Source organism: Brienomyrus brachyistius, chromosome 13 (assembly GCF_023856365.1).
Source record: "Brienomyrus brachyistius isolate T26 chromosome 13, BBRACH_0.4, whole genome shotgun sequence".
In the NCBI taxonomy this organism is placed as follows: Eukaryota; Metazoa; Chordata; class Actinopteri; order Osteoglossiformes; family Mormyridae; genus Brienomyrus; species Brienomyrus brachyistius.
The window spans coordinates 11,369,019-11,385,971 of record NC_064545.1 but is presented as its reverse complement, the minus strand read 5'-3'; the positions used below and the strand labels follow the sequence as shown (position 1 = coordinate 11,385,971).

General features: G+C 43.4%; 1 protein-coding gene and 1 long non-coding RNA gene across 2 annotated transcripts; one reads left to right on the top strand and one right to left on the bottom strand.

Moving 5' to 3' along the window:
• Positions 1-537: 537 nt before the first annotated feature.
• LOC125706091 (uncharacterized) lies at positions 538-13,326 on the top strand. Its single transcript, XR_007381893.1, has 3 exons — positions 538-1,240; positions 1,459-1,584; positions 12,552-13,326. It is a non-coding gene; the product is annotated as an uncharacterized LOC125706091 (long non-coding RNA).
• pex11a (peroxisomal biogenesis factor 11 alpha) lies at positions 3,231-7,379 on the bottom strand. The gene is made up of 3 exons (XM_048972587.1): positions 6,746-7,379; positions 6,290-6,405; positions 3,231-4,935 (listed from the first exon to the last, which is right to left on the bottom strand). Exons 1-3 carry the CDS (start codon positions 6,799-6,801, stop codon positions 4,367-4,369), a joined length of 741 nt encoding a protein of 246 aa, XP_048828544.1. The 5' UTR covers positions 6,802-7,379; the 3' UTR covers positions 3,231-4,366.
• Positions 13,327-16,953: the final 3,627 nt, after the last annotated feature.

The following is a 16,953-nucleotide window of genomic DNA, read 5'->3' as shown; positions in this document are numbered from 1 at the left end:
TTGAGCAACTTTCTGCAAGCGAAGCCGGTCACTGGCTGATTGCTGATGACCCCTGGCATAAAACAGGCATGCTTACATCCCTGTTACGGGCAAAAAATGTCTGTCAAGTAAAGTAATAAATGCTGAGCTGTCAAGGTGCCAATTGAGGCAAAAACACTCCTCGGCTGAGCTTCCAGTGATTGACCAGAAGCATGTAGAAGGCTTGTAAAGGTCATTATTAAGCAAAAGAGTAACATAAACCTTGATTAAACACATGATGTTTGTGATCAGAAGTGCTATAGCTTGCCATTAAATGGGCAGATTCAAATGAAGCGCACAGGTATCGCAGCGTAAAAACATCTGATTCTGATAAATGGCTCCCAAGAGAGAACTGAAAAAGAAACAAAGTGTGATTAGACAAATGAGAGAGAAATGGGGAAATGAAAACCCAGCACAGCTAAAAGCAGCAAATGCCAATCCTATCATTAATCATAATACCTAATTATCTAAGGGTGAGGAAGCCTGGGGGCTGTATCATTTAAGCCAGATGACGTGCCAGATTTAAGGTAGTCTGGGCAAAATGTAAGTGAACACAGTCATTTAAACTGGGGTACCTTAAATCTGACGAGTTTCTGACTAAAGACGAAATCCAGCTTCCTGTTGCAGGCCCCCGATCTCCGACAGCTAGATTGTAATGGGAGCACTGATGCTTACTATGCAATGGTGGTGAGATTATTAGCATGTTGATGGCCACTGTCTATTTTAACTCAATGGAAATTAACGTAAGCCACCAGAAAACTGCATGTTGATTGGCCAGAGCATGATAATCCCACCCACCAGGGATCTGAGGCCTCACCCATCACATCACTTGGGCGTCATGCCCAACTTGCACTCTGATGCTTGTGTTATTTTTGAGTTCGGTATTTTCGTAGAACATAAGTGTGCAACTTTCCTCTTGCAGTCCAAAAACATGTATTTGGATTTATTGGTTTCTTTGCTTTGCTGGTAGAATACGATTCTGTGTGTGAGTCTGTGCTCTTTGATGGACTCTTATCACGTCTGGGAAGCCCTCTGCCTCGTGGCCAGTGCGTGCTGGGAAGTACTCTGGGCTCCCCACAATCCTACAAAGGATACATTTGAAATGGATGAAAGCTTTACATTTGTTAGCACTCAGCATTTGTTCAATTTGGAGAGAGATGAAAAACAAAGATTTCTTTTCCTAAGAAACGGAGTCCAATTCACCAAATGCACAGCTTGACAGGTATGGCCGTTGGAATTCTCTACAGCAGCGTTTCTCAACCTGGTCCTTGGGGACACCCAGACCGTCCACGTTTTTACTCTTTCCCTGACGGGACCTGGGAGTAATAAAAGACATGGACCGTCTGCGGATCCCCGAGGATCGGACTGAGAAGCGCCGCACTAAAACGCCATTTCCCCAGAGGTGACAGTGCTGTGTGACTGACACTCCTCTCCCTACAGACAGAATCTGAAAGCCCTGCTCTACAGGTTCTTTCAGCTGAGCCTGGAAGGGGACGCGCATTGTCATTGAGGCTCAGAAGCCGGGCTGCTTGCCTTCAGACTCCTAACTGCTCTACCTTTTTTGAGGTACGTCCACTGTACTGGTGTCTCAGTGTGAAGGAGGTATGAGTCTATATACTTTTAGCTTGCTAACTTGGAATAATCAAGCTTTTTTTTAACGTAGCTAATCAGGCTGTACCTGGGGCTCCGGTAAGATTCCATTGAATCCATAAGGATTGTCAGTATGTTTAAAAGAAGGAGTCACTCTGGCAACCAAGCAGATAAGCCTGGTTCTCAGAGTATTTATTACATGGGACAGTCAAAATATTACACAGGTTTGCAAAATTTAATCACGAACATCACAAACATCAAATGTGCCATAATGGAAACACGTAAGTATAAGATTTAAAAGAAATTGAATTAAAATTCAACAAATTACACAACTTCTTAATGTAACTATTGTTCTAAATAAATTTAGCATGGAAAATATTGTCAATCAAATATTTTTAAACATATGTAAAGAAAATTACTTTACATAATCATTGATTGACATAACTTCTCTAGTTTTTGATGCTTTAGTTTTTCTTTGCCCCACAACTTGGTTTGTACCGGCATCCCAGCCTCCCTGGTGCCTCCTCTCCAAGTCCTGATGAAGTCTTTCACTCTGCTCTTCACTCACCACTCCAAGGTATTCAGGGGAAAATTACAAATGCGAATCCAGAAAGTCAACTTTGAGACTCATCGCAACCCAATTCCTTTAAGTTAAATAATACATTTTCACAATTTCTTTATAATTCGGATCTTTATTGTTACCTAAAAATGTAGAAATAACTTATTTCAGCTGTGCCTAAGCCCTTCCCAGGTCTATCTGTGCGCCATCAGATTTTGCATCAGAGATTAGTTTTCTAATACCAGATCCAACAAAAATGCTTTGAGTTTAACCTGAGAAAAAACTGGGAGCTTCCAACACAAAAAGATTAAACAGGCTCCGTTTTCTAATAGAGATTTGACAAACTGCTTCTTAAAACAAGCTCAATGTGAAGTGGTGATGTCAGGACTTCTGATCCACCAGGCTTGGCCTGACTGCTTTTGGCACCAAGCTGAAGCATATTCTCTTATAATAATATGTTAGAAAAAAATCAATTCAATTCAAATACTGAAATTTAAATAGTGTGAAAACAATAAATAAAAAAGCCTTTATACAGTCAGATTAAGGTCAGACCTGACAGTTTGCCATAAAGCCTCTTATGAAAATTTGGGTTTAAATTCAATGACGCACACACTACTTTGTGACACTTGTGAGACCGTCGCATAGCTTCAGCAGTTTGTTGGCTAAAGGTTCAGGAAAAGTACCGTATGCGGTCACTTATTACCGCATATTTATTGTGTTCTGTATCTTTTTTTCTGTGATTTTCGACGTACCTACAAATTTGACAGACGTAGAGAACAGAACTTATTTGTGACCTGGGGACTGTAACTGACAGCTAAAAAATACGTATCATGAAAAATGTTACGTGATTGAGAAAGTGTTCAGCAAGTTCAGAATTCAGTATCCAAAAATACGTAAACACAATGCATACCTGTGTTAGTGGGGTTTAATGATGGTCGGCAGGTAGTAGTTTTCATTAAATATCCAAAATCTGAACTGCAACTATGTGCAGCTAAATTTTGATTTTTGAAGGGGGGGGGGGCATTTATCTAGATGTACAAAACATTTCCAGATGAAAGATGAATCAATTTAGAAATTTTATTAAAGTTATTTAAATTGTCTTATTTAAATAATCTAGATCATGATACATACACATCCATCTTCAAAAAAATAAGGTTAGCATTTACATGAAAATACTGACTAATCACAGCAGGATTCCAGGTCATTAAACATGTACGTCACACGTTCTTTACAAAGTCGCTGCTCAGGCTCGGAGCCACGTAGACCGTTCTTTACCTTTCTGAAACTGCAAAGTAGTCACCGTAACATGCAAACAGTTGAATGAGCATCTGTCTTTGCAGAATAGCAAACTTTTAATTTTTTGAGACAAATTATCTTAAAAAAAAAAATAATAATAAATCTGTCAATCTCCCAACAAATCAAGTGAGAAAAGTGATACGACTGCAGACTGGTGCAATGGAGACAGACACGTTTGGCTGTATATGAACCATAGGCAGTTCAGGACCAGTCACAATTACCAGTGAGCCAGTGAAAACAGGACACCCCAAAATGTGTAGATATGTGCGTTAGGAGGCTTGCATAAATCAAATGCTCCCAACAAAGTAGCCACAGTTAGTCATTTTCCATACAGTAGTTTTGTGTTTGAAGCACAATGTACCTGCCGGTACAGTAAGTTAATCCACAAGGCCAACCGCATGCTTTAGCCTGGCTTCCTCTGTAAAAGATTCAAGATTTATTTCCTTACCTGTTTAATATCGTAATCTGCCTGTGAATCTGTGCTACTGCTCATTTTCATGAAAAAGTGCTTCATCTTTATCACATCACTGAATATCTCCCTGTACGCTAAATAGGGGATTTTCACCATTTTAGCCACACAGTATTTTGTCAAAGGAATAATAAGTTTTATTGCTCCCTATGCTGGTTTCCCCATCTGGTCATTAACTGAGGCGCCGAAACACAGCAGCTCATTTTCTTCAAGTTTCTAACAAAAGTACCACTGCCAGATCAGTTTGATTATCTGACTTTTGTCAGATTTATTGACGTTAGTCCTAGACACACACTGAAAAGTAATCCCTCGTGAATAAGAAAATCGAGCTCTTGCACCAGTAATAGAGCCGCCGGATGAACACGCTGCCGTGAGGAGGTACGATCGGAGCAGAGCTGACCTCTGGAGGTCTTGGTGACGGGTGCGCTGCACCATCAAGGCTTCAGCTTCAGACGGGGCTCCAGCAGCGTTAATATTCCTATGAGGGAGGACAGCAGGCCACACAGGCCCACCACACCGGCGCTGCTCCGGTACACGCCCAGCCGGTCCAGTGGGATGAAGAGGTCACACATGTTTTTCACCACGTCCAGGGCCACCGCTGGGCTGGCCCACAGCACCTCCATCAGGTTGGACGGAAGCACGGACCCTGGGGGTTGGCAGCAGGCCGAGCCGTTATCGGTGCTGCTGGGAGGTGGGGGGGCCTGGCGGCAGCGCTGCTGCCCCCGGGCATAGTAGGCGGCCAGCCGGGCCAAGACGTAGGCGTCCCGCAGCAGGCTGAGCAGCAGGCTCAGGAGGTAGCAGTAGGAGGCGCGAAGGCCCCACCGCTCCTTGTCGAGCCCAAGAGCCAAGCCCACGGCCCGGGCCCACAGCACGTTGTCACACACAAAGTAGAGGGCACGGCTGAGGTGGGCGCCGGTCAGGCACAGCTGCAGCACCGGGTCCGTCAGCTGCAGTGCATGGGCCGCCGCGTCCACCGAGCTCACGGTGTTCCCCAGCCTGAACACTGAAGGGGAAGAGAGGCATGCTGGGAAACGCGAATGACAGCGCGCATGGAGAACCCAGACGTGGACGCGGCTACTCAGACACACGGGACGCTGTCCTTAAGAGAGCGGACTGCCGGCCAATCAAAGCACTTTCAAGGCAATTCCCCAAATAAAGCTTAATATCCATTTGTTCCTCTTTTCTAGACATGCAGAAATTGTTCAGCATGTTTAAACATCCTTCTTTCCCAACTGCCTCCTTTAATCTGCTATTTCTGCCTGGATGAGTTTTAAACGTGTTACACAATAGCATTTTGGCTGCCTTGTCCTGACATACCTTGGCAAATGTGCTGGCAAGTCATATTTCTGCCTATAATATGATAATATGATTTCTGTACCTGCCAAAAAACAAACAGTGGTAGAGACTGGAACAATTTACAAAAGTTGCTGATTATTTTAAGTGTAACTAGCACTGAAATGCGTCTCCACTGTACGTCTCATTTTACACCCTTGCTTGGTTGTCCGCCAACATCATTCCTACCATACGCCGGACACCAAGAAATGAACAGCTTTTGGAAACTTACGGACAGCTTCAGGCTGGCCGGTTCACTGATTACCATGAGGGTACATAATACTTGTTGCAACTGGCTGCATATGCTACCGTACTCAGAACATTCATTTTACTTCATTTAAAAGAGTTTTCACTCAGCATGCTTTTAAAGCCTCTCATTACAAATGAGAACAAATAGCTAGGCATCAAAAACAGAAGACTGCCCTCACTCTCAGTTTCTGACTGGCTTAAACAATGTCTCACAGGCTGAGCCAAACCTTTGGCTGTGGAAAGTAAGAACGAGCAATAAACTTTACTTAAGTTAATTTGTATCATCCTTAGCTATCAATAAGTAACAACACAACAAGCAGGGAAACAGATTAGCTATTTTAGTTTTAAACCGTAGGCACGCGCATGCTGCCACAGTACTGGCACTGCATTACCAGCAACAACCAGAGGGGGTGCTGTAGCACCCTCACCACACCTACACTACTGGACTTCATCCATCACCTTAGGAAAGCTCGGTCATGTAGATCTATTCAAGTTCCAACGGCCATACACGCCTAGGTCATCTACACTACGTTACCTTTTGCCTATATCCTATGTACAGAAGCATAACCCAGTTGGGGCTATCACTTTTAATCTTAAATAATTCTGAATAGGGTAGAATTTGCTGAGTAGAGATGGGTGGATCTATCACAGTATAATCTTTCTGAGGGTATAATTTATATTCTGGCGTATTCAACGGCCCACAAAAGTGCTGGCTCCCTGAATGTGCCACAGTGTCCATGCCCTTCCGACACCGCTGCCTACGTAAACATACTTACGCTTCCTCCCGGCGCTCAAGCTGGACTCCAGATTTCGCAGTTTTTCTGCTAATTCTTTCTTTGCAGCATTATTTCGTATCAAGTACTTAACGCATGCGCATGCGTACTGCGCTGCCCTGGAAAGAGGCACGTCTAATTACAATTTCTCCAGAAACATGCACAAACAAGACAACTCCAAAACAGATCCAAAGAGCATTTCTAGGAAGAGCGTGTACGTTTTGCAATGGGAAAACCTCGCAACAAGTTTTTATGTAACTGGGTAGTAACTTTTTAAACAGAACCCCACTCAAACTACATTATGGCATCGATAGGTCACAAAAATTTCATTGTAAGAATGAGTGTCTAGCAGGAATGTTGTCACACGCTTCAGAAACTTGACGATAAGACAATAAAAAGATAAAAACAACAACAGCTGAAACACTGATCGTGATAGTTGTGTGACGGCATCAAACTCACCTGAAAATGCGATCCCTTCCCTGGGTTTGGTTTGTGAACTTGATATAGGACTCCATTGTAGTTACAGGGGCGAAAACAAAGTTTTGTGCTGCACAAATTTGGGTATCTATTTTTACAGGTGTGACGTGGTTATCTCATGATCATCGGGGTAATGAACTGTGCAGGGCGACCTGCGCTGCCGGCTATCCGTCATTAAGAAGCCCTTTAACCCCTTCACACGTTTATTAGACAGAGAGAAAACCTGCCTTTTCATAAACCGACCGATTCGCTCCGTCTGTCTGCAACTTACGTCTAATAAAAACTGTATGAAGATGACGGTATTTATTTGCTTGCCATGTCTTGCATTTCACCGCAGGCTCCTGATCTGTTCGGGATACATGTTCAGCAGACCTTATTAAGTTTTAAAACAGTGCTGTCACATTCCCAAGAACTCTTATTAGTATTCCAATGACCTGGCTTCTGATATAAAACGTCACTCTCCTGGCAGTCTTATGCGTTGAAATTAAACATATATATTAAAAGTTGGAATAAATAAGTGATGAGTAATAAGATGATAAGCACAGGTTGTAGTGGGGAAGTTTGTCCTGGGCGAACCAGATAGACAGACACTTCCTGTACAGACTGCGATCACTCTGCGCCGGTAGCGAATTTGCGTTTCACTGGGCGGTCATTAATATTCATGAAGAAGTACTACCTGATAGGATCAGCCAACCTTTTGACAACAAAAAACCGCGTAGCACATGGCGATGGGTGCACGTTCACCAACCAATCAGGTAGCACTTTCTCATGTATATTAATAACTCTTCCAGAACCTGCCAATCAGGTCGCACTTCTCTCGTGGGAAAAACTGAGCAGTATCTCATTCAAAAACTCATCACGTTACAGTTGCAGACTTTATATTCGTATAACAAAACACAACTGACTTACATTATTATTATTATTATTATTATAATTATTATTATTATTATTATTATTATTATTATTATTAAGGCTCCGGACCCCCCGCGACCCAGTAGGATAAGCGGTTTGGAAAATGGATCGATGGATGGATTATTATTATTATTATAAGCGATAGATGTAACCATTTTATTCACTTTATTCTAAAATATGGGGTACCACCTCATTTTTGAAATACCACCAAAAGTCTGTTAACTATAATCATTGTTATAATACTGCTTGTATGGCCGGTATTGTCCCCCCATCCAGGACATCCTCTGCCTTGTCCCCATGCTTCCTGGGATGGGCTCCGGGCTCTCCCTGATCCGGGACCTCATACGTGGTACGGAAATGATGGATGGATGGATGTATTCCGACGGTGAAATACTGCTGACACACATCTGATGTAAGGAAAAAAAAAAAAGCCATTTCTTTACTTATGGCGTAATTTACTCTGGAGGACCAAATACAATACAACTTTATTCATAATACAGATGATTAACTTTAAAAACTTTTTCAAAATTAAAACAAGTGTATTTTTGGAAGCGTGGATCATTATTTGGTTGGATGTGGAATTGAGGTGAATACATTTTTAAAAATCAAATTAATTAATGCCCAAAATAAACCACCTTAATATGTCTTAAGATGTCCCATTATCAGCCAAGCAAAATTAAGAGTTCAATGCCTGTTATATTTTTTAATTCTTCAATATAATATGATTTACTTTCAACCCACCAGCTGAGTACTCATTGACTGTAACTCTTTATGCTCAACTGGTTGGTTGAAAGTAAATCATGGTCTGGATTTTTACTTTCTAGACCTGGAATTGCCACCGCTGCCACTTTGCAAAAAAATTATATTTTCTAGTAGAACAAGCATACAAAAAATCTGGTCAAAGCAGAACTGCCATTAAAAGATCCATCCATTTTCCAAACCGCTTATCCTACTGGGTCGTGGGGGGTCCGGAGCCTATCCCGGAAGCAATGGGCACGAGGCAGGGAACAACCCAGGACCCATTGCAGGGCACACTCACACACCAGTCACTCACACATGCACACCTATGGGCAATTTAGCAAGTCCAATTAGCCTCAGCATGTCTTTGGACTGTGGGGGGAAACCGGAGTACCCAGAGGAAACCCCACGACGACATGGGGAGAACATGCAAACTCCGCACACATGTGCCCAGGCCGAGACTCGAACCCAGCTCCCAGAGGTATGAGGCAACAGTGCTAACCACTGCACCACCATGCCGCCCCCAGGACCACCCAAATGATGTCAAATTATTCTATGAAAATATTACACCTATATAAATATCAGGGGGTCTGCACCCCCCACCTGTCTGCCATCATACCATGGGTGAAGCAGACTGTAGGCAGCACTGGTATCAAACCAGCTCTTAAAATAGTGGTTTACTTAGTGGTGCTGAAGTTCAAACTGTAATTATGCCTCAAGAATGGCTGCCAGTCAACACTAGAACCACATCTCCGTGAAGCCAGGAGTCTCGGTTAAAAATACTCCCAGGTGTGTCTCACTCATGCGTATCTATGGCTAAATCAGGCTCATATGCATTAGCCAGGGTACCACATGTAAACACACACGCTCTGTTAATGGGCTGTGGGCTTTCAGACTTCGTCACTGGTATTTTATATACTTACTGTTTATTTTTATCCCTTTAACATTTTGGAATATTTTAATTCCTTGTGCCCTGCGTTTCCTAGAACAGACTCCATACTCACTGTGCCAGTGATGGATGGATACATTTGCATGTTTGGAATAGTTTTCTGACCACGGCTGTGAACCTGCCTACAGAATTCTGGCATGTTATTGAGAGCAACGTCGAAACAAACTAAAGTCACTGCCTTATTTTGTGTTCCTCGTGACTCCTATTACACAGATATCTGCCCGTCTGCCATACAGGAGGACAGAAGACAGGAATAATCTCAGACAGGATCCCAGTCTGCACACATCCAGTGTCTGTCTGTCTAACACCGAGCAGATGACGAAGAGCGTCACTGCGGCCCAGCTCACTGTAAGAGATTCGCATTTAATGAGCCCCCGGAAAATGTCACCTAACGGCCGGCCTGACTTTAATCCTGTGCCATCGCTCCGCTCTGCACTTCCACTTTGCCGGTATTACGGTCAGGCCTTTGATTCTGGCCTTTGAAGTGGTGAAAAAGTGGTTAACGCCGGGCTTTTGCCAGGGAAATGATGCGTGCAGCAAACTTCAACAAACAGCGTAAAACAGCAAAATGTTCACTTTGATTAATGCGACTTTGCATTTTTCCTTCCTCTGCTCTCTGTAACCCCCCACACACACACATTCCCCCAAAATATATCCTCAGAACCATACAACTATGTGTGCACATATGTCAGACCTTAAATTTAATTAAAAAAGAAAAACAACGCTTTTAATTTTTAATACTATTTAATAATTGTATCCAGTCATCTGTCTTCCTGCCAGTTAGCCACTACAGTGTCCCTGTCCCAGGCAGGTCAGGCAGGGGTCCCCTGGGTAGGATGCTAATACCTCTCAAAACGCACTCATACTTGCTAAAATGCATGTTTACAGGCCAAGCTCTAGCTTTGTACAGTACACGATCATATTTGCTATGTTATACAGACCAGCCCACTGGGAAAATTCCCAAACTTCCCGGTAATCAGTCCGCACCCAATACCATCCCTTATTCAGTTTTTGACTACCTTCCTGACTAACTACCTTCCTTGTTATGGCCTGTAGTGTCCCCCCCATCCAGAACGTCCCCTGCCTTGTGCCCTGTGCTTCCTGGGATGGGCTCTGGGGCTCTCCCTGATCCGGGACCCCAGAAGTGCTAATGGTACATGGATGGAGGGAGGTATTCTGTGTTATGCACTTAAGAAAAAAGAAAAGAAAGTATTTAGTAAATGATGAGGTCTTCATCTCAGACCAAACACTCTGCTGCGTGGGTGCTAAGGTTCCTGCGAGGTGGCGGCTGACGTTTGGCTGCCCAAGCTCACTCTGCTCGGCCTGTAAACTTCAATTTGCTTTTGTTTCCTGTCAATTAATGTTCAGATGCCAATTTCAGACTTTGACCATAATATCTTAACAGTAAGGAGAGCCGTGGGTGAACACCAGGGAGAATCACAATTAGGCTTGACTATTCTTGATGTTGACTATTACGCATACTTTCCGCTTTAAGTGGACTTTCCCACCGCTGCTGTTCCCTTACACCTTCTTCTACTTGCTATTGTCCCCTCTTTCCCGCCGTCCTCCCATATTAGTATTTTCCCATAAATCTCCTGTATTATAATATCATAAAAAGAAAAATGAATTCCTCTGCCTCTCCAAACTGAACTCTGTCAGTAGCCTCGCAAGAACTGCCACCTACAGTAGCCTGGGCAGCAGTTATCGCGAGGTTAGTGCCAACAGCGGGAAAAAATCCGGAACAACAAAGGAGAGGGATGGATGGATGTGAAGAAGGAGAAGTCATTCCTGACAAAAAAAACAAATAAGTTGTTTAAATATATCGAAAAATGGGACAGTGAGTTGACTTTCGTAAAGAGGTGCAGGATGGGGCTCAGTCACGTGTTCTGTAAGATCTGTAACTGCGATTTTAGCGTCTCCCACGGGGAAAGGAACGATGTCACAGCATGGAAAATCCACCGAGTCATTAGTGAATGCCAGAGAGCCACATGGGTGAACATGAGAAAGTAAAAGAAAATGTGTAATGAAAATAAAATGAAAATGACAGGTTTTTTTATGACAGGTTTTTTTATTCTACATTTCTTGTACACCTGCCTTAAAATGTAAGAGATACTGGAGCTTGTTTGGGGGGGTGGGATTTCTCACGGAGGGTGCCGGAAAATTTCCCTTATTTTCAAATCCATAACTTGATAGGTATGTCTTTGATACTGACCTATGACTAGGATAAAGTGAACTGTTTTAAGTTCCCTCCTTTCTTTGGATATAAAGTGAGGAGAAATCTCTTCTTTAGAAACTAGTGTGGCAGCCCTAAGTTAGGTGCATTAATGAGCCAAGCAGTTACTTTAATGGCCTATGCCAGCGTGCACGAAAAATTATCCCAGATTTCAAATAAAAACACTTGTAGCTGTGAGTTTTCTCAGTCGGGTACTGAATTCTGAAGACATTATGAATATCAAGAAGCTTTCAAAGTGAGACAGATATCAGGTTCTCACAAGGAATAGATTAAGGGGAACTGTACAAAAAAACCACAGGCAGTGAACATCCATGTGAGCACAGTCTGCTCCAATGAAAAATAGAGGAAGGATCTTACAACCTAGATTAAACTGTTTTTCCATTTGTAAGAGACGCCACCAGGAGGTGCTTAGACAGCAGCTTAGACAGAAGTTGAGAACGTGCTTCTGTCATTTCCGTAACATGGAGTAACAGCATCCTGTAGGCAGAGTTGCAAGAAGGAAGCCATTGCTTAAGAAAACCTGCAGCAAAGGTGTAGAAAAATACACATGAGTGGCCTGACAGGGGAATCGCAGAAGGGCAGATGCTAATGGCAGAAAGAATAATTGAAGCTTTTTGACTGCACGCAAAGTGGCATGTCTGGCACAGACCCAGCACAGACCCAGCACAGACCCAGCACAGACCCAGCACCCAGGACAGAGCGTCGCCCAATCGGCGTCCTGATCTGCATCCAGCAGACTCTGTGCTGAGGCTTGTCGGTCCGCATGCTGTGGCCAAGCAACCTGAAAAAGCCTGAAGACACAGCACTGTGTAAAAGTCGGAGGCAGTCAAAGGAAATGTTTAAAGCTGTATATCTGGGTAGAAAGTGCATGATTGCTTAGAAAATCCTAATTTAGCGTATTCAAATTAAGCATAACTGTATAAAAACTAACCAGAATTTCTTCTTTTCTCGAACAGTCGCTGATGTCTGGCTGGAAGAACGTGCCTTTGGATCCCAAACGTCTCCTCAGGGCCACCTCAGCCGTCCCATGAATTTGTAAAATTTTACCATCAGCTAATTTGATTAATAAATTAATTTGATGAGGTACTGATTAGTCAAGCATGGTGTGATAGTGGTCAATGCAACAATTACATGGGTGCACTGGATGGATGCTGGACATACTGGGTGACTTTAGCAGAGGTTTTGAAATGGCCAAGCCGACACACTTCAACAGACGTGATCGTTTAAACATCGTTTGTTTTTTTGACTGCCTTAAACTATTGCACAATACTGCATCTGGCAACCATAAAGGGCAAGAAGTTGTTCCAGGCTGGTGTGAGAAATTGACAGACAGTAGCCCAGAAGGGTGTGATGCTGGAACTGTTGTTGAAGGCGCTTGGACCGAATACTGACTTAGAAGGTTTGAATACAAAAAAAAAAAATGCAAAAACCATGTTGACTTCATTTTGTCACGTGGACATAAATTGAAATCGTAGAGTGATATGTGTGTGATTTTTTAAGGGGTCACTTTCGTCATATACATATAAATTTCAGCCTGCTTTTTTATTTATACCTGCAGCTCTGCACTTTAGGACTCTGCTTCCATGATCACTTCCTGGGCCCAGCGCAGTGACATCACTGTCAGGCCCATGAGTAAGGCCCTTAAAGGGGTCCCGCCTGTCCCTCCTCTCGGACTCTCACTCACACAGCCTTCATGTGAGAACTGTGCGAGAGAAAGCTTCATGATATAAATAAAGGTAAGGGATTATTGTCAGGAGGAACTTGCAGCAGCCCTGGAGAAATTTAGTTCGGCTTTTCCTGATTTTAACCTTCATCCTTTTGGCCATAATACACTTTAAACACAAACTGGTGGAAAAAGGGAAAGGCTGTGAACAGGGAGAGCCTGAACGGCAACACATGCACCCGTGTGTGAGTGTGTGTGTGTGTGTGGATTAGGTTTATATTACTTTGCGGGGACCAAATGTCCCTCACAATGTAATAAAAACCTGTTTTTCTGACATTGTGGGATCCATTTTTCAACCCATCCATCCATTTTCCAAACCTCTTACCCTACTGGGTCACGGGGCGCATGCAATCAAAAAAGTAAAAATGCCTAAAGATCCGTATTTTGTTTGGTTACTTATGGTTAAGGTTAGGACTGGGTAGGAGTTAAGGTTGTGTTGTTGGGATTAGAGTTTTCCCCATAGAAATGAATGCAGAGTCCTCAAAAAGATATAATGACAACCCCGTGTGTGCGTTTGTGTCTTGGGGGGGGGGGGGGGGGGGGGGGTTGACTGAGGGTAGAGGGAGAGAGCGAGGAAGGCTGTAAATCCTCTCCTTTATGGCTCGGTCTCCAGATTTCAGCCTTCTGCTTCCAGCTGACCCGAGCTGACTGATCTGGGGTCCCCGTCTAACCTCACTCGCCCCCACAGCTCTAACAATTCTGGCTGTATCATTGTGTGACTCATTATATTTTTACTCTCCCAAATGGCCACATGCCAGTCTGGATCAGGTCAGTCTGGATCTGCTTAACTCTACAGTATGTCACAATGGACAAATAAGAATACACCCACCCCCCCAATGACCCTGCTCAGGACTGTAGGATGGAAATGATTTCTCAACACACATCTGTCTAGATTCTGTTGTATATTATAGTCACCTAAGGTGAATGAATGTGTCCTGATAATTAACTGCCTGAAGAAACCTGTGTTAGTTGCAGCTCCTCCACCCTCCTTGGGGCGAGGAGATCAGGTGCCTTATAGGTCGCAATCCATCTATTTGCTCTCCCTATGCAGGGAGTCTGGAACCTATGGTGAAAGCTATGGGCATAAGGCAGGCAATAACCCAGGATGGGGTGCCAACCCAATGCACGACACAAACTATTCATACCTAAAGCCCAAATTCAATGTTTTTCGATCATGGTTGGGGGAGGGAGATGACATGGGGAGAACGTGGAAACTCCACACAAGGAGCTGAGGTGGAGACTCAAACCCTGGTCCCTGAAGAGTGAGGCGATAGTGCTAACCATGGTGCCTACACACCGCCTCCATCCCCTTGGACAATGTTTTAGTTCTAGTTTATTTGATAATCTTATCATTGAGCATTTATGGGTACAAGTTGTATTAAACTGTCAGGATGCCTTACAGTGTAATGATTCCTGAAGTCCAGCAGGGGGCAATCTTAAAGCTTAAATGGTATATTTGAATATAGTACAGTTGTTCTGTTATAATTCTGAACTCACCAGCTTCTAGGAGAAATTTACTGCAACTATGGTGCATTAGGTTGAAAAGTGTAAAATGTCTTAAAATGTTGTGCCTAATTAGCTTTTTAGCATTAGATCACATTTAGCATTCAAGGTACATTGATAGTCTCTCTCCTCTTTAGCCTGGGGGGGTCGTGACGCCCACGATTTCCAAAAATGATTTGAAATTTTGATTTGTCAGACCACAGGACAGTTTTCCATTTTGGCTCAGTCCACCTTAAATGAGCTCCGGCCCAGAGAAGTCGGTGGCATTTCAGAACCTTGTTTAGATTTGGCCTCTTTTCTGCATGATAGATTTTTATCCTGCGTATGTGGATGCAGCGATGTTCACACACAATGTCTTTTAGTAGTGTTCCTCAGCCCATTCAGTGATTTCTACTGTAGAATCATGTCTGTTTTTAATGTAATGCTGCCTAAGCACCTGAAAATAACAGCTATACAATATTTATTTTCGGCCTTGTCCCATGTGTACAAAAACGTCCCCGGATTCTCTGAAACTACTGATTATGAAATTACCAAACTATTACACTGAGGAAAATTATTCTTAAATAGTTGCAGTATTTGCCCACACAGTCTTTCACAGAGTGGTGAACCTCTCCCCATCTTCACTGCACAGAGTGGTGAACCTCTCCCCATCTTCACTGCACAGAGTGGTGAACCTCTCCCCATATTCACTGTACAGAGTGGTGAACCTCTCCCCATCTTCACTGCACAGAGTGGTGAACCTCTCCCCATCTTCACTGCACAGAGTGGTGAACCTCTCCCCATCTTCACTGCACAGAGTGGTGAACCTCTCCCCATATTCACTGCACAGAGACTCTTTTTAAACCCCATTATCCTACTGACCTGTTGCCAATTAACGTAATTAGATGTGAGATATTCAACCAGGTGATTTGTTTTAGAATTATACAACTTTTCCATTCTTTTGCTGTCCCTGTCCCAACTTTTTTTTCAAACGTGCTGCTTGCATCAAATTCAAATGGAGCATTTATTTGTCATAAAAATAAAATTTCTCAATTTCACCATTTGGTATGTTGTCTTTGTTCTATTTTCAATCAAGTATGGCTTTATACAATTTATAAATCATTGCATTCTGTTTTTATTTACATTTCACACAACATCGCAACCGTCATGGAAACGGGGTTGTAGACGGCAGGTGGTAACGTAGTTCAGGAACCAGTCCAAAAGGTGAGGCTTCATGTTTCTGATTGAACCCTCGTACCTTATGCCCGCTTGCATGAATAATATGTTTTAAAATGAAAAAAATTTCAACCATATAAAATGGTAAAATGAGAGGTATTTTAATTAAAGTATCTTGGATTGGACAATGTGAAAAAGTAAAATAAAGAAAAGAAAAAACATTACATTTCCCAGAATGCAACGACATCAGGAGATCAGTGAGCTTCTGAGTGACAGTCCTCGCTTGAGGCCAGCCGGCCGGCATCCCATGATGCACGGCGCAGTGTCCCCGCATCATCGGCACAGGTCACCTGGCTTTCAAGCCGCTGAATTATAGCCGTGTCATGGCTCTATTCAGCACCCTCCACTGACTAAGCACTGAGGCTTGCATTAAGTTTAAAACCTGGCTTCTTGCTTGCCCAAGGATAGTGACCCCCCCCGCCCCCCACACCCCAGCCCCCCCCCCCCCCCCGCCCCCCACACCCCAGCCCCCCCCCCCCCCCGCCCCAGCAGTCACTTACATGTCTCCAGACTATCCCTGACCCCTTGCATTCTGGCTAGACCCATTACTCTAAACCCCCTCTCAGACTGGGGTTGTCTGTAGATGTAGTGTAGATGTGTTTTTTCAGAAAATCCCTTAGGATTCTTTGGCATTTGCTATAGCACTTGATGGCATCAGGACATTTTTAGGTATCTGCTATGCCTATAATAACTATGCAGACTTTTCACTTTTCCCAGTATAGTCTTATACAAACCTGGTACTGGTTACATCAGTGAAATCATTGTTTTTTGGATACCATTTATCGAAATATCTCTCCAAATGTCTGGCAACCTGGAAAATTACTAAAATGCAATGACCTACGGGGGTGGAGGATTCAGCTGAAGCTGCTTCACATTTTCTCTGCTCGCCCCGATCTGACATGCACCTGCTCTCCTCA